The 18,949-nt window shown below is 50.9% G+C and overlaps 10 protein-coding genes across 10 annotated transcripts; 4 read left to right on the forward strand and 6 right to left on the reverse strand.

The window, feature by feature from the left end:
- Positions 1-234: 234 nt before the first annotated feature.
- Positions 235-1,449, reverse strand: PV05_05446 (uncharacterized protein; the record flags this gene model as incomplete). Its single annotated transcript, XM_013461955.1, has 2 exons — positions 235-1,194; positions 1,447-1,449. 2 exons carry the CDS (start codon positions 1,447-1,449, stop codon positions 235-237), a joined length of 963 nt encoding a protein of 320 aa, XP_013317409.1.
- A 1,680-nt stretch (positions 1,450-3,129) lies between these two features.
- Positions 3,130-6,138, forward strand: PV05_05447 (uncharacterized protein; the record flags this gene model as incomplete). Its single annotated transcript, XM_013461956.1, has 13 exons — positions 3,130-3,271; positions 3,320-3,372; positions 3,429-3,913; positions 4,024-4,079; positions 4,130-4,344; positions 4,393-4,526; positions 4,577-4,931; positions 4,984-5,056; positions 5,107-5,175; positions 5,230-5,436; positions 5,486-5,588; positions 5,644-5,735; positions 5,818-6,138. The coding sequence occupies 13 exons, from the start codon at positions 3,130-3,132 to the stop codon at positions 6,117-6,119; spliced, it is 2,286 nt and encodes a 761-aa protein (XP_013317410.1). The 3' UTR covers positions 6,120-6,138.
- A 480-nt stretch (positions 6,139-6,618) lies between these two features.
- Positions 6,619-7,356, reverse strand: PV05_05448 (uncharacterized protein; the record flags this gene model as incomplete). Its single annotated transcript, XM_013461957.1, has 1 exon — positions 6,619-7,356. One exon carries the CDS (start codon positions 7,354-7,356, stop codon positions 6,619-6,621), a length of 738 nt encoding a protein of 245 aa, XP_013317411.1.
- Positions 7,357-7,576: 220 nt separating this feature from the next.
- On the reverse strand, positions 7,577-9,221 carry PV05_05449 (uncharacterized protein; the record flags this gene model as incomplete). The annotated part of the gene is made up of 2 exons (XM_013461958.1): positions 9,074-9,221; positions 7,577-9,016 (listed from the first exon to the last, which is right to left on the reverse strand). Exon 2 carries the CDS (start codon positions 8,834-8,836, stop codon positions 7,577-7,579), a length of 1,260 nt encoding a protein of 419 aa, XP_013317412.1. The 5' UTR covers positions 8,837-9,016; positions 9,074-9,221.
- Positions 9,222-10,105: 884 nt separating this feature from the next.
- Positions 10,106-11,098, reverse strand: PV05_05450 (uncharacterized protein; the record flags this gene model as incomplete). Its single annotated transcript, XM_013461959.1, has 1 exon — positions 10,106-11,098. The coding sequence occupies one exon, from the start codon at positions 11,096-11,098 to the stop codon at positions 10,106-10,108; it is 993 nt and encodes a 330-aa protein (XP_013317413.1).
- Positions 11,099-11,683: 585 nt separating this feature from the next.
- PV05_05451 (uncharacterized protein) lies at positions 11,684-13,707 on the forward strand (the record flags this gene model as incomplete). The annotated part of the gene is made up of 5 exons (XM_013461960.1): positions 11,684-11,929; positions 11,983-12,283; positions 12,337-12,446; positions 12,500-12,912; positions 12,963-13,707. The coding sequence occupies 5 exons, from the start codon at positions 11,684-11,686 to the stop codon at positions 13,705-13,707; spliced, it is 1,815 nt and encodes a 604-aa protein (XP_013317414.1).
- On the reverse strand, positions 11,872-15,823 carry PV05_05452 (uncharacterized protein). The gene has a single exon (XM_013461961.1). The coding sequence runs from the start codon at positions 15,728-15,730 to the stop codon at positions 13,847-13,849; it is 1,884 nt and encodes a 627-aa protein (XP_013317415.1). The 5' UTR covers positions 15,731-15,823; the 3' UTR covers positions 11,872-13,846.
- A 242-nt stretch (positions 15,824-16,065) lies between these two features.
- PV05_05453 (uncharacterized protein) lies at positions 16,066-16,506 on the forward strand (the record flags this gene model as incomplete). The annotated part of the gene is made up of 2 exons (XM_013461962.1): positions 16,066-16,090; positions 16,160-16,506. The coding sequence occupies 2 exons, from the start codon at positions 16,066-16,068 to the stop codon at positions 16,504-16,506; spliced, it is 372 nt and encodes a 123-aa protein (XP_013317416.1).
- A 40-nt stretch (positions 16,507-16,546) lies between these two features.
- Positions 16,547-16,972, forward strand: PV05_05454 (uncharacterized protein; the record flags this gene model as incomplete). The annotated part of the gene is made up of 1 exon (XM_013461963.1): positions 16,547-16,972. The coding sequence occupies one exon, from the start codon at positions 16,547-16,549 to the stop codon at positions 16,970-16,972; it is 426 nt and encodes a 141-aa protein (XP_013317417.1).
- PV05_05455 (uncharacterized protein) lies at positions 16,916-18,835 on the reverse strand. Its single transcript, XM_013461964.1, has 4 exons — positions 18,577-18,835; positions 18,397-18,507; positions 17,593-18,347; positions 16,916-17,542 (listed from the first exon to the last, which is right to left on the reverse strand). Exons 1-4 carry the CDS (start codon positions 18,722-18,724, stop codon positions 17,099-17,101), a joined length of 1,458 nt encoding a protein of 485 aa, XP_013317418.1. The 5' UTR covers positions 18,725-18,835; the 3' UTR covers positions 16,916-17,098.
- Positions 18,836-18,949: the final 114 nt, after the last annotated feature.

Here is an 18,949-nt window from a genome sequence, read left to right on the forward strand (position 1 = left end):
CCGCCCCAGGCAGCTCCTCCTCCAGCAGGTGGAACAGGATTTGTACAGCGCTGTCGGGCTTTTCCGGAACTGACGCACTACCACCGATCGCAGTTTTGTAGGCAGAATATGCTAATTCATTCTTTTGCCCATCATCAAGGTTCGTATCGCTTCGAATTGACTTCAACAGGCTGTTGAGTCTAGTGGTCGCCAGGCCCTGCGATGTAAGCGAGGTGGCGTTCTGCGAAAGAGTGCTTAGGAGTGAAGCCGCTTGTTGAATGCCCGACGAAACTCGAAAAATCTCGGAGTGCCGGTAACTTTGAGGGCTTCCACGAGGGCTGTGGGGTCTGGTAGGTGCTGGGGAGAAACGACGTTTACCACGTTTTGAGGCAATGGCGTCGGATCTGTACCAACTGGTGCTTGATATCTAGCGCCGGCGTCGGCTCCAGTGATGTCTGGTGCTTGGTGAGGTATGGGAGCTTCATGCCATTTCCAAAACCGAGTATCGTCGATGACCTCAGTCACATTGCAGTGGCCCAGCTTGGCTTCCGCGAATAGGCCCCGCGTGGGTAATGAAACCAACTGCTCCAGGTAAGCAGAAGAATAACCCTGCTGCTGGTAGGAGCGTATCGCCCTCGCGAACTCATCAGACTCGAGCAGTGGGAAGGCTGCCCAACGACCTGAAACCTCCATGGCCCTGTCCTGAATCCTGTCAAGAACCGACTGCCCGTGCACTGTCTTGTCCTCCAGCCACGCTATTGTAGCGTTCGGGTCTTCGGCTAACCACAGGCACCGATTATAATGATGGCGATGTCGCTCCAGATGCTCGATCAGCAGATCTCTCGCTAGTAAATCTGCGGTATCTCTGCTTTTCTTGGCCGTCGGTGGAGTCTTCTCAACTGGCGGACGTTTGACCAGCAACTCGGTCGTTGTTCCTCCTCCATGCCATTTCCGGTAGTATTCGTTGTACAGGGATATTTTCTCACCTTGAGCAGTGATACCTTCGAGTTTGATGTGGTCAATGAACCACTCGGGCGCCACTCCACCGACTTTCAACCCTATCACAAAGCCTCTCAACCTGTTCCAGGGGAACACATGCTTCTTGTTATCGAGGTTCGCCTCCAGCCCATGTACACCCACGTCGCCAGCTTCAAAATTCCTGACATTAGGGTGGCCGAGGTACCGGTCCTCCAATTGGCGGTCATTTGGTTCAATCTGGGTGGTTGTGTACGTCTTGTTGTCAGTGAATACCAAGGTATACAGCGGCGACCATGCATTTTGCCTTGGCACCCGTTCTGAAGAACGCCCTTGCCGCCTTACTCAGGACACAGGTGACCTGGCTTAACTTCGGGCTCAGCCTCAGTGTGATCTGTTCAGCCTGCTCAGGCTGCAGCTCAAACTCCTCGTCCTTCTCATCAACCGCAGTCAGTCCTGTTTCTGGCACCCCGCTGGCATTAGATACCCTACCATGCTTTGTAGGTTTCTCTCTTCGAGAATATGGAAACTTTACACGAGAATCTACGAGGGAACAGTTTTGGGACCCAAGATTCGAAACAGGGATTAAAGTTGGCGGCGCACGATTCCTTGGCGGAGATGGATAGCGTTTCCCATGACACCTTCATCTAGTTGACGCCCTCCCCCTGATGACGACCCGCACGTTATGCAAGTGGCCGGTGGTGAATTTTACGGGCAGAAACGAATAGATGGTGCCGCCGATCACGGGATCTGATATTCTATGCTTCATTGTGTAATTCAATCAGCATTGAAATGTGATAAGGAAATGATATGTTCGCGCCAAGAGAACTGCTCGCCCCTCACCCGGAGTGCCGACCCTGGCACCGGACACGGGCCGGTGGCGTGAACCGGAGGATCCCCTCCATCGCCCAAGGAGTGATACTCCACTCTGCCATGATTCTTGCAGGCGCATGCGTTTGCACCCAACTAGATGTGGTGAGCTGCAGACAAGTCAGGGCGCGGAATGCCCCTGTGAAGGTCTAGTTCTATGTTTCATTCCAAAACTCTCCACGCTTCAGAACCCTTGAGCATCCTGGCCTCAGCCTCATTCTATCGTCTCCGCCTTTCGAGTTGATTCTACCCTGTTTCGCTAGATGTTCATTCTCGCCGGAGCTATCCGTAATTGGCAGTTTCAACATGACCGAACTTCGATGATGGTACTTTTGCGGTGGGTGGGGAGAGTGCCTCAATCTGCACCATGACAATAGACCGGCGCGGTCTTGGTTTACTAGTAAGCGTTACTGCCGGACAGCCTGAGACATCCAGCTTACAACGATTGGCTTTGTTATCCCCACCCAAGAGCGAAGAGAGGGGCTTACTCTGTACTGGCCGACCTTCAGCGCTTCTTCTGGGTCATACCTATGAGGTACTGACGCCTTCTTCTTCCAAGCGGTGTCGTACCCCTGTCCCAGCGAGCCTCTGCAGTAACGCTAGAGTCATGGATGGTCGCCCACTGGCGTGCCACGACTCTGCCTTGTTGGAAATGGCCTGCCGCCTGTCTGCTAGTTCAGAGCCAGGCACTCCAAATATTCTCCATTCTCGACGAGGGTTACACGCTTTCCTTTCCCTTTTTCTTCGACAACTTCACGTGTACACTTTGATCCTGCTTCTGTGCCTCATTACCAAAGAGACGAGACATTCTATCTAAACTGAATGGGATTAGCTTATAATGACGGCAGGTATGTCTATGATATAGTGTTCAGACCGCTACCATCTCGTCGCGGCTGATCGTCGCTAGACAAGACAGAAACTCAATCTCAAGACAGCCACATATATTCCGTACCAACAGACGCGAGGGACCGCCGACATGATCATGCAGGTGTCCCGCAACAACCTGTTAATGGTGATCAACGACCCCGGAGCCTCCAAAGCATACCGGACATAGAGTCTTTGCGAATAACGGAGCATTCCAAGAACGCCTTCCCGACAACTTACCAGAAGCCCATAGATTCAGACGGTCCAGACTCGACGCCTTCGACTCTACTGCTAGCCCGAGATTCTCCATATTCTTTCGATGCAGTATTCAATTCTTTGTCAGCCGATGATGTCCTCTCTGACTTCTCGAACAACGCGTTACACACGGATCAATGCTATGAACAAGCCTTGGTCGCAGGTGTGCGTTTGGCGCAAGATACTATGGCCTTATGTGATACTATCAAGGAACATAACACAGATGATAGCAAAATAGTCGACGCGCTGCTGAAGGACCTTAAGCAACTGTGCACCTTCAAGCCTACGCATGAAAAGATTGTTGGTCTACTTGGACGGTCTGGAGAAGGTGAGATACTTTCGAAGATGCCAATTTTCGCATTCTTACACGGATCAGGAAAGAGCAGTTTGATCAATTCGCTCTTAGGATTCACCGACCTAGCACCGGCAGTAAGTGAATCTGGTCAACAGTCCGTGTGCAATGCACGTCTCATGTATACTGTAAGGGAGACATAGGTACAGCATGTACCTCTGTCGTGACTGAGTTTCGACAAAAAGACGGTCGCCATGCTTCTCAAATCACTCTTGAGGTTGAGTATTACACAGCAGTGGAAACTGAAGAGCTTCTAGCAGATCTGGTGGGGAATTTCAGGAAGGTACAATTATTCCCCGAAGCACCGAGCACAGAAGATGAAGAAGCCCTCTCCCGAAATAGACAGCACTCCGAAAATCAGTCGAAAGAGGCCTGGTCCGCTCTCCAAGCTGCATTCGGACACCATGAATTATTCGGCAGATCTTTCCTTCTTGATCAAACTGAAGGGGCATTTGACCGAATTATATCACAATTGAACCAGTGGACCCAGCTCCTTCAGTGGCCAGAGGAAGCAAAAGATGGAAGGTATTCAATCTCGGTAGACGACGAAGAAGACTGTGCAGAGAACATAAGTCTCTTCATGCAGGATAAGTTCTGGCCTTTTACCAAGATTATGCGGTAAGTACGATCCTCCCGATGCTTCTCTTGATCAACCCAGCCCCTATTTCAGAAGTGTGCGCTGCTACAGTTCAAGGATTTCGAGGTACTGATTTTGGCGTGTACTGTAGCATCTTCATAGACTCAGATATACTCAGGTCTGGTATTGTGCTTACCGATCTACCTGGTCAGTATTACACTGCATGAACGCTTGTGATGCTGACACTGTTCATACAGGCCGAAGCGACACCAATACCGCAAGGATCAAGGCCGGTCAGATGTACCTCAAAACATGTGATTGCGTTTTTGTCCTCTCGAACATCTCGCGCGCGGTGACTGACGACTCACTGAAATCATCGGTATATGAAATGTTGGCCCAAGAAATGCCTCTTGAATGGGAGATGAACCGCGGCGAAAGGCTTCAAGTTACTGTCATATGCACCAAGACTGACGTGAGCGTTCAAGAACGGGTTCTCCCTCTCTTCACTAATAAACTCAAGGAGATCAATATTCCGGCAAATAAGCGCGCGTTCATTCCGGACAATAGCCCAGAGTTCAGGTCTTGCATCCAAATGCTAGAGAAGGAGAAAAAGCAAACCGACGATGAGCAAAAGAAGAAGTCTTTGCAGACACAGTACGTTGGCTCGCCGGTACAAAGAAAGATGGTATTGAAATTTCGTCTAGGATAAAGAGTCTGCTCATCAAGGCGCGAAACAACAGCGTGAGGTCGAAGCTCCGACAAAGCTACCAGTTGGAGAACCAAAACAGCCAACTAAACGTATTCTGCGTGTCCAGCAAGATGTATAACAAGTCGGTCAATAAGGATGGGGCAGACAGGATGCTTGAATTGAGTGGCATACCCTTGCTGCGCCTGTTCTGTCGCTCGCTGAACCGTTCAGACAGGCAAGAGGAAATTTCGAACTTCATTTGGTCAGATCTACGCGGGTTACTGAACACAGTAGGCCTCCTCCCAAACACGGTCATAAGTCGGATGGATGGCGAGACTGCAGCAGAGGTGTGGAAAGACGCGCAAGGAAAGGTGGAAGTTGCTCTCAAATTCGACAATCATCGTTCATTAATCGGAGCTGCAGATCGACTACTTGGTCATTACCGCGGAAGATAAAACAAAAGAGCAATGCCTGCAAACTGTGACGGATTATTTTGGTTTGTTGTTCATAGGCTCTCCATTGAACTGAGATGATGACCATTGGCAGAGCATCGTACTACCTTCTGGAAGCAAGCGGCTCTACAGCAATTTCAAAAATGGCTGTCATGGCATTGGAGTAAGTCTCTCTGTCAATTTGAAAACGAAGCTGACGTAAAAAAAAAATGAGCAGAGCAATTCGATGCTTTCTGCCTACACTATGGGGACTATGAGACTAGGAAGATAGAACGAACCAACTGGAATCGCGACATAATATGGAAGATGGTGCAAGAACTAGCTTTACCTTTGACCGGATTTGGGGAGGACGCATCGGGAGTATTTGATAACTTATTGAAAGATATACAACAGGAGGTAGACGATCTGAAGGAGACGTACAAAGGTTAGTGTCCATAAGCGCCGGCGAGGCAGAGACTAATCACTATTTTTAGAAGGGGGACTGCCACGAGCGCTGTTGTTCGGGGTGGAATTGCACGTCCAGAGCTTAGCGTTTGAAGTTCGGGAAGCACAGAAGAATCTCCAGCGTGAGCTGGTGTAAGCATTGGCCTATATTCCATCAACCAAGATCATCCTGCTAAGATCAGGCCAGCATACTCTGTCGATCGTTTTTGGAAGCGAATCGAGCAAGCTATGTGGTACAAAAAATGATGCCTGCATATCTCTCTGCGAGCCAGGAATTCGGTACAGTCTTCCCAGACACATGGTCTCTCCCATTGACATGACGGGGATATTCTGACGTAAAACCCTTTTGATGACCATCTAGGCTCTGGGATGGCGGGAAGACAACAGGGCATGGTGCGCTCCCAGATCATGGATGAATTGTTCCCAGCCATGCAGACCGCTATGGGGAACAGCCTGTCCGGACTATTCGAGTCTACGTTCGGCGATCTGCGAAACAAGCTACAGCAAATCTTGCATTTCATCAGGAACGCTGTTGCTATCGGACTTGCGACTTCTAGTGCGTACCTGCCAGTGGGAACCGACACCGACTCGTTTCGTTCTCGGGTGGAACAGCTCCTTGCGGAATACGAGCATATTGCAGACCAAATCAGCGCTGCTCAATAGATGGTTTCACCGTCCGGTTCTACTTCAGCTTCTGCATGGCTATGATGTCGAAAGGATAGTCTCAGGACATGCATCAAGAATGCGATATTTTTGATGTCCAATAAAGGAAGAGCTAGCAAAATCGAGCCCCTTTGGCTGGTCAAGTCTTTCACATTGGAATCAATGCATTGCCAGGGAATGCACTCGTTTTATTCTTTACTCAAGTGACAGCTGTGTGGAGGATGTGGTCCTGCGCTGGGTGAGGCATCGTACTGATACACACGTCTCTAGAGCTCTCAATCGAATGGTGGTGTAAACATGGATGTGGATGCTACCGCCGTCCGCCTCTTATGTTCTAAGTTAGCCTCATTGGGACCGTTGGCTCCAAGTGATCCTACCATTTTCCAAAGGCAAGGATGAGAGGTCGAAATTCCGCATATCCGTTGATGACTGTGTCCTTGACCTTGGGCGAGCCATACCACCCGAGCTCACTTTACTGGCTCTGAGGAACACCTCATGCCTAGGCGACGGTTTCGGTAGTGGGGGGATTTCCCTGAAATTCTTCCGTTGAAACGTATTTGCCGAAGGAGGCAAAAGGGGATACTGAATGCGGTATTGGTGTCATCACCTTGATCTTTGTGCCAGACTCTTTCCTGTCTTCGCTGTAGTAACGTCCGGATGCATTGATCTCAATGAAGCCTTCGATCGGCAAGTTGGTGGGTGATGCCAGATGTGTATGCAAGACGGTGAAGGCATCATGTCCACCACACCTCGCAGTATTGTGGGCGTATGTGTAAGCTTCGAGGCACTTTTCACCGAATACTGCATACACAGCAATTTCGGATGTATCTTGGAGAACTCTTGCCCAATCATTGAATCGGCATTGAAGGGCGAGATACCGCTCTTGGTGGCTGTTGAAGAACCCCACATTGAACTCGTCGCCGGCGCTGCCGGTTTGCGACAGCATTTCCAAGACAGACGTAATCAACTTTGCTATGTCTCCCCTCTTCTTTTGATTATCACACCAGACTTTGTTCATATCATCCGGGTTCTGACTGTGTAGTGCTCGAAGGAACTGAGAACCCCACCCACTCTGGCTCCAATGAGGACTGATCCGTTCCAGCAGATTCTGAACTGGAGCCATTAAGAAGACATTTCTCAATTGAGTCCGTCGTGCATTTCCAGTGCAGTGGCTGATTTGACTGCCACGGGCTGATGGAGAATATTCACTTGAGCAAAATCCGGGTCGAACTTCCATTTTGCTAGGTGGTGTTCTTTCAGGCTAATGCCAGGAATCAGCTTTGAGGTAGCTTGGACAGAGCCTCCGACAATTTTCGAAAAGCTGAGAACTCCGCTCAAAGTTTCAAGCGTCCATTTAGCGGCTCTAGGACCCAGTGGGGACATTGCATGCCCATAGGCATTTTCGAAATCATTCAGCGTATATTGACAATTCGAGTTCTCCCGGAATGTCGCACCTATCAAAGGAGGGCATCGGTTGCAAGCGAGCCCCAGGTTTCTCCTTGAAGTAGACTCGTCTCACGCCGTCTCTGGAAGTCGGATGAACTGGTCCAATGGCATCGGACGGAGCCTTCGTACTGCGATTTCCTGACCGGGTCGTCCGCGTAGATGACTCCTCTCGCCAGCTGGTAGTACTGGATACTATTCGGGACACCGTGATCCGAGCTAGCGGCCCAGACAGGTCCCCATATGTCTGCAAAATCCTCAATAGTTGTCAAAATCATTAACCGCTTTGTGTTTTGGTTTTGCTGGTGACAAGATGCTTGCCCATCCATGGAGCTTGAGAACGTCCAAACCTCTTTTTCGCCAAGATATTTGTCCAAACAAGCCAAGCGACTTCTTCTGCAGCAGAAGCTGAACGATGGCGCGTGACTAGATGATACCGTGATCGCGGGCAAGTCATTCTCCAAGTGATCCAAATCGAACCGTCGTCCGTGGGAGCCTACGTAACAGACCAGGCCGAGATCCACAAATATAGAAGCCAATCTGCATAGTTCCAGGATCGAGTCGCCGGACCTCGCAGCGCCAGGATTGTGGCCATGTCCCAACACCCCCAAGAATTGGCATAATGGCGGCTCAATATGCACAAGCAACTGTACATACATCCCATCTGGCGAAAGGCCATGGTCTGAAATTTGGACTAGCACTTCTTGAACTCCCTGTTGTATCTCAGCAAGAAGTGTCTCTGGAATTCGAACGATCTCCGTAATGTCTTTCTCTGGTTGTAGGAGTAGAACATTGAATGTAGAGCCGCAGAAGCCGGCTCGGCGAAGGTGTCTGAAACCGGCCAGGACGCGAGACATGATAAGGTAAGTCTTGCGTAACGATACAAAGGCACGCGAAATCTCCCGAGTGTTGTCAGATTCAGAGAATGAATCACCGTACTCGAGCACAAGTAGTGGCTTCATGAAGTCGGCTACCTCCTGGTACGCCAAGGAGCTTGAGCTTTGCACCGGGATACCGTGGTCATTAAGGTCGTAATACCCACGACAATGAAAGAATTCGGAGTTGTCGACAATGTCCTTCTCCAGGAATTGGAGCCAGGCCTGGTGGGATGCAGGGTCGAGTATGTGCATATCGGCATCAAAATTCCCCTTTCTCGCTGTGTCTTGCCATTTCTTAATTTGTTGTTCGACCTCCGAGAGAGAGAGAGAGAGAGAGAGAGAGAGAGAGAGAAGGGTTCGGCACAGTCTGACTGGAGGTTGCTTCAGGGACAGCATGTAGAGTTGCGCCTTCGCGAATATTTAGAGATGCGAGGACATCCGTGTCAGTCAATTGCTTTCCACCATACGTCAGAAAATACGATCCGCTCTCTGCACCCGAAGCATCCTCATATTTTGCATAGACTGCCGAACCAAGCTCCAAGTCATCGATTTCGAGAGTATGGACGCCGCCGTCGGCTAATGGTCAATTAGCTTTTTCCCTCTGTATGGATTCACAGTCACTTCTGCACTAACATTGGGCCACGATTATCCACATCCTGCGTGGATTAGACTCCGCAGAGGACGATAAGGGAATAGAGTTGAAAATGTTCCGTTCGAAGAAGGCGCGCTGTTCTTCAAGTGCAAACCAGCTACCTCTTGAGCGAAAATGGATGAAATAGAGAGGTGGACACCTCTTTCTCAGGTAGAGTCCAAGGGGTTGCATTGGCGATGCCGAGTTTCTCCAACAGGAATCGAGAAGTGCAAACTCCAGCCTCGCAACCTATCAAGGCAGCCCGGGCACGCCGGGGTTATTCGGTTGTAGAATGATTGTGGATCGCATTGAACAGATTCCGCAAGCCAAAAGCGTCGATGTGCATCTGTCCCCATGCGGAGCTTCGAACTATTCCTGTAACTAAAGGAGTGTAGAGCAAGTGCCGTGGAATAGGCTGTGGACACGTTCATTCGAAAATTCAGGACATGGAAGTTTAGATTGTTGCCGTTCCTGTGCTTTGCTGTCAGCAGCTTAATCTTGAGCACAACGAGGGTTTGCTCATCGGGAAAGGCTATATTGATACCAGTGGATGAACAGTAACAGTCGTTGGCGGGCACGTAACGGTGAAAGACAGGGAGGAGGGCCGGAACAATAACCGAGCAAGGGGCCCCGAAACTTGGGCGGTGAGCATGTGAAACACCAAAAACTGGGAACCGGGGGCCATATATGGGTGCCTGCACAGGCTCGCGGAGGTGCTCATGCTGCTCACCAAGCCGTGCCAAGTATTGCACTGCCACAGCTCAGAATCGCTTAGTCATGACTCAGGTCAATTGGCGATGTGCTCAGGTCCGGAAACGGAAATGGACTTTGGTGAGGTCAAGATTCGCCGCTGAGTATGCTGGTATCAAAGGCATACGAGGCGATACCTCCCGAGCAGATTCTAACACCCAGCTCAGCCGTTATGCCTTCGAAATGCGTACACTGACTTCACGAAGGCTGTCATAGAACGATCATATTCTGATATTCGTGCTCCGCATCACTCTCTAACAGACTTGACCAGCAGCTACTCAGGCCTATTTCCTCTGCAGTTGCGGAAAGAGCTTTAAGGCATTGTGCCCTAGATCCGCGAAATCTACCACTTTGGTGCCACGCAACTGCCTCGAGAAGTACTCTATAGCCGCCGCCCCAGCCGGCGGGAAATCGGTGCCAAAGAGTATGTGGTCAAGCTTGTCAGGTCCAAGTAGAGAGACCACCGCGTTCAATTGCATAGGGCTGCTGCTCAGTGCAGTGTCGTAGTAGAATCGACGCGCCTCAGACAAGACATCATCGGAAGTCTTCTTCAGCCTCAAAGCCTCAGGGCCATGACACATCAATCCTGCTACTCGATCGATCAAGTAGGGCAAATCCCCACCTGCGTGGCTTAGAATGATACTGCAGTTGGTCGCATGATCTCGCAGCATATTGCTGGTGTTGGTGATCATATCGATTGCCGTCCGGCCAGTTTCATGGGGGAAATCGTAAGCTGGTGGTGGAAGATTTTGATTGATCAGATCCATGTTGGGTGATGGTACCGGGTGGACAAAGACAACCGCGCTTCTTGCACTAAGAGCGTCCCAGACTGGCACGAACTCGGTGTCTCCAAGGTAATGCAGTCGACCAGACTTGTGGTAGCTCGTCCCAAGGGCGATTCCAGCTGCACCCAAGGTGTCGAATGCATAATCAATCTCTTCCAGTGTTACTTCAACCTCGCACATGTTGGTGATATGGGCGAAAAAGCCCAGTGTGTTTCGCGATTCACGCGCAACTTTGGAGTTGTATTCATTGCAGCTTTTGGTGAAGTCTCGAGCCTGCTGCAAATCCACGTCGGAGTGTGGCCCGCCTGGTATACATGATAGCACAGCGAAACCGATGTTCTTGCTTTTGCAGTAGTCGCAAGCTACCGGCAAACTCCACGGCTCTGTGACCCAGCCTGCTGGCTTCTGACTTGCTTTGACAAGATATTCTGTGTAAGCAGGTGGGAAAGAGTGATGATGAACATCAACTTTGAGAACCTGAGTGCTATCCATTCTTTCGAAAACTTCACCTTCGCCGCCAAATAAAGGGATTGCAGCTATGTCGATACATACACTAGATATAAGTCTGTCCAATATCGCTTGGCCGTGCAAATGTCATTGTGTCCGCGAACTTGGTGGCAAATCGGCGATGAGAATGTTGCGCAACGTAGTTGACAATTTTGAGGGGCTACCATCAGGCTTCTTCCTGTTCTGTTGACACCTCGCCAGAGAAAGACGCAATAGATGTTGGCCGCAGGACCAACCTCGTATCAATCCAGGTAAGTTTGTCGAAGAGAGAAGTCCCACCAACGAGGGTTCGCCAACAGCTGACTATCGAGACAGGGCGTAGTTGAGCACTAACCAATTCTGGAGAACCACATATCATGTTCCAAAATCCAACTCCCCAGGAGACACAAGATGTCGCTACGGAGGCTCTTCACATCCTTCTCCAGATTCCAGAGTCCCACAAACTCGTTTCTCTACCCCACAATGGCCGGGGCACTTACATTCAGTAAGAACGCGATGCATAAATATTGAACCCCAGTCGCATGATATTTCTGTACGCCAATGTTGAAGCAGGGCTTGATATTGACCACAATGGAAGCAATCAAAATTGCAGCCAGTTCAGGCAGTGCCCACGACCATGGCAGTCCGTCGCGGGAAGGAGAAGACAAATCGGAATCAAAGGCCCACCTAGAACATATCAATACAATCAGTGACGACCTGGTTTATGATGATGCAGAGCATGAGCCCCAGTTGCACTTCAGGACCTGGGTCGCCCTTGCGGCGATGTGGCTTTACAACTATGTCATTGTCTTGACTTTGCTCAGCCCTCCAGCGGTGGTATGTAGTACCAGTGAAGGTTGCTGTGGCCGTAGTACTAACCAGTGTTTCAGGTCTCATACATTGGAGCGAGTCTCAACGCCGGGAACAAGCAGACGTGGGTGCTCAGTTCGCTCACCCTTCCTCAAGCGGTCCTTGCGCCTCTCTTCTCCTCGGTGTCAGATGTCTTTCAGGTCCGAAAATCGCTTATGGTCGGCCTGATCATCCTTTCTTTTATTGGTGCCGCCATTGCTCCTGGCTCGCAAACCATATATAGGCTTATTGGCGCGCAAATACTGATATCCTTTGGATTCTCTGCGGCCCCACTGGGTTATGCGATTCCGAGTGAGATATTGCCGAGGAGATGGAGACCAAGTAAGTCAGACGACAAGATGCATTCGAGGAAGCTGTTACTGATGGCCATGCAGTGGGACAGGTATGGATCAACATAGCAGCCGCACTGGCCTCCTGCTCAGGACCCTTGATCATCGGTGCTCTTACCAGGGCAGATCGGGTTGATGGCTGGCGTAAATTCTGGGTGAGTTGATTCGTCCTCACCGTGGCTTGCGAAATGCTAATAGATATCATCAGTGGATTGAAATGGGGCTGTGGGGTGCCAGCGGGCTGGGTATCCTAGTCTGTTACCGGCCACCGAGAAGACACACGCGACTCGATCATCTTACCATTTGGGAAAAGATAGGTCACCTCGATCTCCTTGGATATGCACTTTTTGCAACGGGCTTGAGCCTGTTCCTCGTCGGGCTGTACCTTGGGGGGTTCGAATACCCCTGGACCAGTGCACGCGTCGTCGGTACAATGGTGACTGGTCTCGTAATCATGGTATGCTTTGGACTGTATGAATGGAAAGGTACCTCGACAGGATTTCTGCACCACGACCTGTTCCGTGGCAAAGACGGCACAGGCCCAACTTTCGCCATTGGTGTTTGGCTCATCTTCGTTGAAGGGGTCATGCTCTTCTCTTATGTTGTCTTTTACCCGATCATGTAAGTGTGTCTTTCGATGGCTCGCGAGCAGACATGACTGATTACTGCAGGGATCAAGCTTTGTTCGAGGAGGATCCTTTCTTGCAGGCCGCTCGTCAGCAACCTTACTGGCTGGGTTGCCTTTTTTCGACACCTGTGTGGGGCCTTATCAGTACTCGTCTCAGAAGGACCAAGGAACCTCTTGCTGTAGGGTTCCTGATCTTTACGGGAGGCATTGTCGGACTTGCTACCGTTCAGCCGGACGACGACACAAAGTCGCTCATCTTTGCCAGTCTTGCCGGCATTGGCTTCGGAGCATTGATTATTTTGATTTTGGCCAGCATACAATTGTCTGTGCCGCATGAACTCATTGCTACAGCCACAGCTGTCACAGTCTCATCTCGTTCTGTGGCAGCAGCTGTGTTCAGCACAATCTATGTCACAGCTTTCTCGACTCAGCTGAAGGAGAAATTGCCCAGCTACGTCGCCAAAGCGGCTGCCAAGGCTGGCCTTCCGGGGGCTTCCATATCGACCTTTGTGGCGGCTTTGGCGGCGAAAGACGAAGCTACTCTGCTTCATATCGAAGGCATCAATCCCCAGATTATTCAAGCCGGTGCTGCAGCGCTCAAGCAGGCGTACGCCGACTCCATGAGAGTTGTTTTCATCATTGCCGCGCCATTTGGTGTAGTGGCGGCAATCTCCTGTTGGTTTATCGCGGACCTGCGAACGACGATGAATTACAAGGTCGACGCCCCGTTGGAACATCTGACGACAAAAAAGCTGCAGGCGCATACTGTTCAAGAAAAAGCTGTCTGAAAGTTGAACTTTGTGACCAGAGGCTTATCATCGATGAGTGGCGCCGTGGACATTTGCGGAGCGCTTGTGTAGCATGATACAATGGCTCGTAGGATTTGGTAGTACGGGAATCTCTGACTGTTCCACCCGTCTGGAATATTTAAAGCAAAGAGGAGACGCAATCTTCCACAAACTCTTGCATATCGACGCTCAAATTTTCCATGATGATCTTCAGCATTCGCTGGGACTGTCCGCGCAAGAAGAAGTAATGGTCCTCCTGCATTGAGAGAAGGACACACCAGTGCGCAACCAGCACCAGCGCCAAGGGATTTGTGGCTTTGATCATGTCGTCAAAGTATCTCGATAGCATGCGTGGCCAGCTCTCAATCCCGTTCCAACGAGCCCATACTGCATCCATGGCATAGCTTCGCGAAAAACTTGATATCAAAGCAGCCATTGCTTGGTCGAAGGCTCTGGTTTCGGCTGGGGTAGGTGTGACGACCCTGGCCATCAGTCGTGAAGGAAGTGATACAAGCTTGGCGTAGGTGGCTTTCGGAATATGTGGATAGCACAAAAGAGGAGGACAAAATGCTGCTGGGTGATCGAGTCGAGTTTGACGATACAACAAGTCTGCTGAACGATGAGACTCTGCAAGCGTTCGGGTCACGTGCTGGATGTCGTCTGTGGTCCGGGTCAAGTCTGGGACGGTAGCTGTGATCCAGCTGTCGGTGATTGGGTCTGTATTCTTGCTGGTAGAAACGGCAACACATAAATTCATGAGTTGTCGCACGCCAGTCAAGCTTTTCATTCGGAGGGGCCATTCATCAGGCGATGAGGACACATCAGAAGACACCAGCCGAGTACATAACTCATTAGCAAGATACGGCGCTGAGTCATCGAGCGCTGCTGGAGGGGATTCGAGATCGTCAAGTCCTTCCAGGATCTCAGCCGACAAGATCAAACCTGATCCCGCTGGTAGCAGATCCTGCATGCTCAAAAGTATTTGGAGGCCGCCGCGCAAGAGCAAGAAGAACTCCAGGATCTTTGAGATTCTGGATGTTCCGAGATTAGTCACGGCCTGTGAAGCGGAATCCTCGGATTCGAGAAGAGCTTGCACACAACTCTGAACTCCTAATAGTCGGGAAAATGCAGTGAATGCAGTGCTTGTCTCCTGCGTAGGATGGCCGACCATGCTTCGGAAAGTGGCTAGCCCAGCTGTCTGATGCAGCAAGCCTGCAGACTGGTGCCGACGGCGTTCGATCGCATTAGATGTCAGGAGTGCTTGGTGAAAGGCTCCCACCCCTAAGATTGCATGCATTAGAAAGGGTTGGGCCAAAGCTTGCAGAGGAAGATCGTGTGTCCACAGATTAGTAGGTTCGGCACCCCGGGTGAGTGATAATCCAGTGACCGTAGTGTAATGATGTAGGTAGAGCAAGTCCGCCATTGGGAGGTGGGTTGCAGGAGCTACATCTACTGCGTGTGGTGTAGAATCATTCAGTGGTTTTGGGGATAAGCCTCCGTCTCCGTCTCGTTGCGATGTCTCAACAAACCGGTATTGGGGCGGTTCTTGTGGCGAGCCAGATGAAGCCTTCTCGTCCTTGGCTTTGACTTCGAAATAGCGGGTTTTGTTTCCTTTGAAGAAGGTTTGGAGATACGCACGTTCGGCATAGCCATCGACGTCTGTGACATTGACGCAGCCATGATTTTCACGGAGATGCTGGCTCATACGCTTTTGGGAGATGCACAAGTGGCTGCATAGCTGAAACTGGCACCGAAATCCTAAGGCTACCGGGAGATGAGGAAAGGCCGAAAGTTTGGTTGTCGGTAGCGACACTTGATCCGGTTCCAGCAGAGTCAGTTCTGCTACTCGGTCAAGTATGTTTTGACGCTTATCCCTGTAGATGTGATGCCGGAGAAGATGGCTAGAAAGAGCTTTCGGCTGTATGGCAAATTTGCAGGATTTGCAAATGATCAAGCCATAATCAGGTAGATGAGCCAACAACACGCCCAGCGATCTAGACCGCGGCGTTTCGCCGCATGACATTGATGCACATTCGCCTCCTGGGGCTGGCACAGTATTTAGCAAGGTAGGCTGAAGAGGGGTCCTATCATGAAGTAGGCATCTGACAGCAATGCATGGGAGTATCGTGTAGAGCCCTCGACACGACACAGGAAACGACGAGCGAAGACGAGGTCGTTGCCGGTCGCCGCGCTGCCTAGAGTGGCAGGTCACCCGAGGCGACTCATCCATCATGCGACTGCATTAGCCACAACTGTTCCTCGAGATTCTTTGCTACCAATAAATTATGCGATGATTTGATTCACTCCAAAGGCGTGGAGATAGAAAAGCCGGGTTCTGCTTTGTGCGTCGTCAGTAAGATGCCATCCTCATGTAAAGATCTTCGTACGTCTTTTCGTTTCTTCCCCTAACCACCGATTGCCCTCCGAACCTGACACTGACGTTCCTCTACAGGCGCCGCTTTGGCAGCTTGCCTCCAGAACTCTGACTGCATCATGATCGACCGGCACACGCCGGTGGAATGCCTCTCCCCTCCGCTTCTCGAAACGCTCCCGGAGCAATGCCAGCAACTCAAAAGAGGGTTTCGAGATTGCAGGCGGGGCATGATCGACATGAGAAAACGTTTCCGGGGCAATGCGCCCATATCGTCAAGCGTAGAGCTCGAAGGCAGCGGCGGTACGAAAGTCCACCAATTGTACGGTGGCAAGCCCGCGTTTGATGTCGTCGAGGGAATGAAGAAAGAGCAGAAAGGCCAAGTCGAGGGTTTGGGGTTCGACCCGGACAAGACGAGAGGACTATAAAGCGAGGCCCTCAGACTTCAACAAATAGGGGCGAGACGAGATGGCACTTGCCTGGCCTCCCCAATACTCCGGGCTGTCTTGCAAGGCGGCAAGAATGAGATTTCCCAAACCAATGGTCAGGTTGTGCCCGCGGAGGTGCGTCAGACGAAGAGAGCCGCCTGCGATTCAATACGGGCCTCGAGTCATGCGGCGTCGGCCGGAAGACCGCCATGTGCAAACAATCCCGAAGAAGGTGAACATTTCGATGAAGTCGGCCACTAGTGCCAGACGCTTGATTGGGTCCAAAGGGCAGTGGTGGCAGACGAAAGCAATGAGCGCACATGTCGCTCTGCCATGCTCGATCTCCGATACCTCACGATGCAGAGACATACGGGCAAATCTCTCAAGGAGGAAGACTCAAAATGACGGACGAGGGTGTAGATATTGTATCACCACTCTGTTCAAAAGTGTACAATCACTCACTTAGAACCATGATCAAACTCATTGGCTTTTTGATTCCTTTCTGACCGAATGTCGACTCTATATCATCCTGATTCAACCCGTAGAATACATTTTCCTTGTCCCGAGTGCAGGGCAGTCCTAGTCATGGCTCTCATCTTGACGAACTCACACTCAACTTGCGCCTCCTGTCAATCTCTTCTTTTGGTGGCTCACAGTACAGCCACAGTACTGTAAATAACACAAATCCGACTATGACACTCCACAACCCTCCAATCCAAGGCCAAGCGCCCGAGATGGTCCAAGAGCGTGGCCACTCGTCATGCGCGAAATGCCGCACTGTGACTTGATTCTTCTCTTCAATGGGCGTCAAGAAGGGCCGCTTGTAGTTGACCTTGAACGCGAAGATGCCGTGCTGGTCAGGGGTAGTGAAAGTCGTGGTGAAGATAGTGCTGTTGGGGGTAGTCGCAGCCGCGGTCAACGGCAGACGGTGGAATGGCGAGAGCATGGAAAACTCCAGCTGAAGGGCGTCATTTGCCGGCACGGTGAATGGAACCCAGTGATCATGGTCGTACTGGGCGATCTCGATGCTATATTTCTGCGGACACGTCAGCAGAGATCATAGCCAGAGAAAAGGCATGCACATACTACATCGTTCTTGATCCTGTAGATTTCAGGGTTGTACTCTCCGGATTCCGCAACCTCTGTAGTGTTGGAGACTGGTTTGCAGGTACTGCAGGCTGCTTTGCTTGCCGTGATAATCTCCTGGTGCCGAACACCCAAGACCTTAAGGACGCCCACCTCCTTGAATGTCCACTCGGTCAACTGCCTGGCAAATTCTTGGTTCTTGGACTTGTCGTTCTTGCCAGGGGCCGACTTCACAGAAGCGCCAAACCATTTGTCTTGTAGCATTTCCAACGAACCGAGAACCGTAAAGCGTGCGGAGTTTCGAGCTTGCATGGCTGAGATGAGCGCCAACTGTGAGCCAGTCGCAAATGGGTCTTCCACGCTGTCGACCGCCTCTTTCGGATCGTATGCGTACGCGGTGGTGGGGGCTTTCAAGATTGGCGCAATCAAAGGACTGGTGTTTCCTAATGTTTGTCCCACTGCTCTTGGTACTGCTATAAGGCCATCACCGCCAAAAAAGTTGACCGCATCCGGTCTGAGCGGCCCTGGACGATCGAGCAGCAAGACATCATGCGTCTCTGCCGCTGATACCGCGTCATAGTTGAAGTGATCGACGACCACCGAAGTCTTCTCTGTAGGAAGAGAGATGTCGAATTCGAGGAGGAGAGAGGCAATGGCTGAAGGAGTGCCAGACTCCGATGATAGACCTAGTAGGACGTTTCCGCCTGCGTTGACATAGTCGAGGAGGATTTTGGGGGTTAACGACGGCCCGTAGCCTATTAACAGTGAGTTTACACCAAAGCCAGCCCTTGAGAGAGTGCTCACCTTTCGACTTTGGTGGTGTCAGAAGTAGATGGTCGTAAGCTAACTGTCCGTGTCTGAAAAGCGACAAGTCTTCCTTTCTCGGTGATTCAAATGTCAACTTAAAGTCACGGGCTATAAAGAGAAAGAGAACAGGTCAGCAAAATCGACGCTGTCAATGTTTGGGTGGGAGCAATGGCGTACCCTCCAAGTCAGCCCAGAACTTGGAATACAGTCCCTTCTGTGCCTCATCCTCCAGGACAACAAGTAGTCTGTCTCCAACTGCGCTCTTTGCGGACGCTGCGCCCAGGAGCGCTAGGAAGAGAAGAAATAACGAGGATATGAGCCGCATTGTGGAAATAGAATATGGGGACAACGCAACGACTTCAAGGAAGCATGTCTCGCCGAGTTCTCACGGCGCAGTCGTCCAATGCTTTGCGTTGCGTATGCCGGCAGAGGAAAGGTGGTCAAGTAAATCTATGCGGAGAACGGAGGACTACTGAGCATTGAGGCCGACAATGTCATCAATGGCAATTTTGCTCCGCTCTTCACGGTGGCGCATTTGTCCCGTCAGTGC

Source organism: Exophiala xenobiotica (genome assembly GCF_000835505.1).
Source record: "Exophiala xenobiotica strain CBS 118157 unplaced genomic scaffold supercont1.3, whole genome shotgun sequence".
Taxonomy (NCBI): domain Eukaryota; kingdom Fungi; phylum Ascomycota; class Eurotiomycetes; order Chaetothyriales; family Herpotrichiellaceae; genus Exophiala; species Exophiala xenobiotica.

Coding starts and splice junctions, on each gene's coding strand:
- PV05_05452 (XM_013461961.1), bottom strand. CDS start 15,730: ATGTCATGCGGCGAAACGCCGCGGTCTAGATCGCTGGGCGTGTTGTTG.
- PV05_05455 (XM_013461964.1), bottom strand. CDS start 18,724: ATGCGGCTCATATCCTCGTTATTTCTTCTCTTCCTAGCGCTCCTGGGC. Junction 18,508..18,576: donor GTTCTGGGCTGACTTGGAGG/GTACGCCATTGC, acceptor TTCTCTTTATAG/CCCGTGACTTTAAGTTGACA. Junction 18,348..18,396: donor GACACCACCAAAGTCGAAAG/GTGAGCACTCTC, acceptor CACTGTTAATAG/GCTACGGGCCGTCGTTAACC.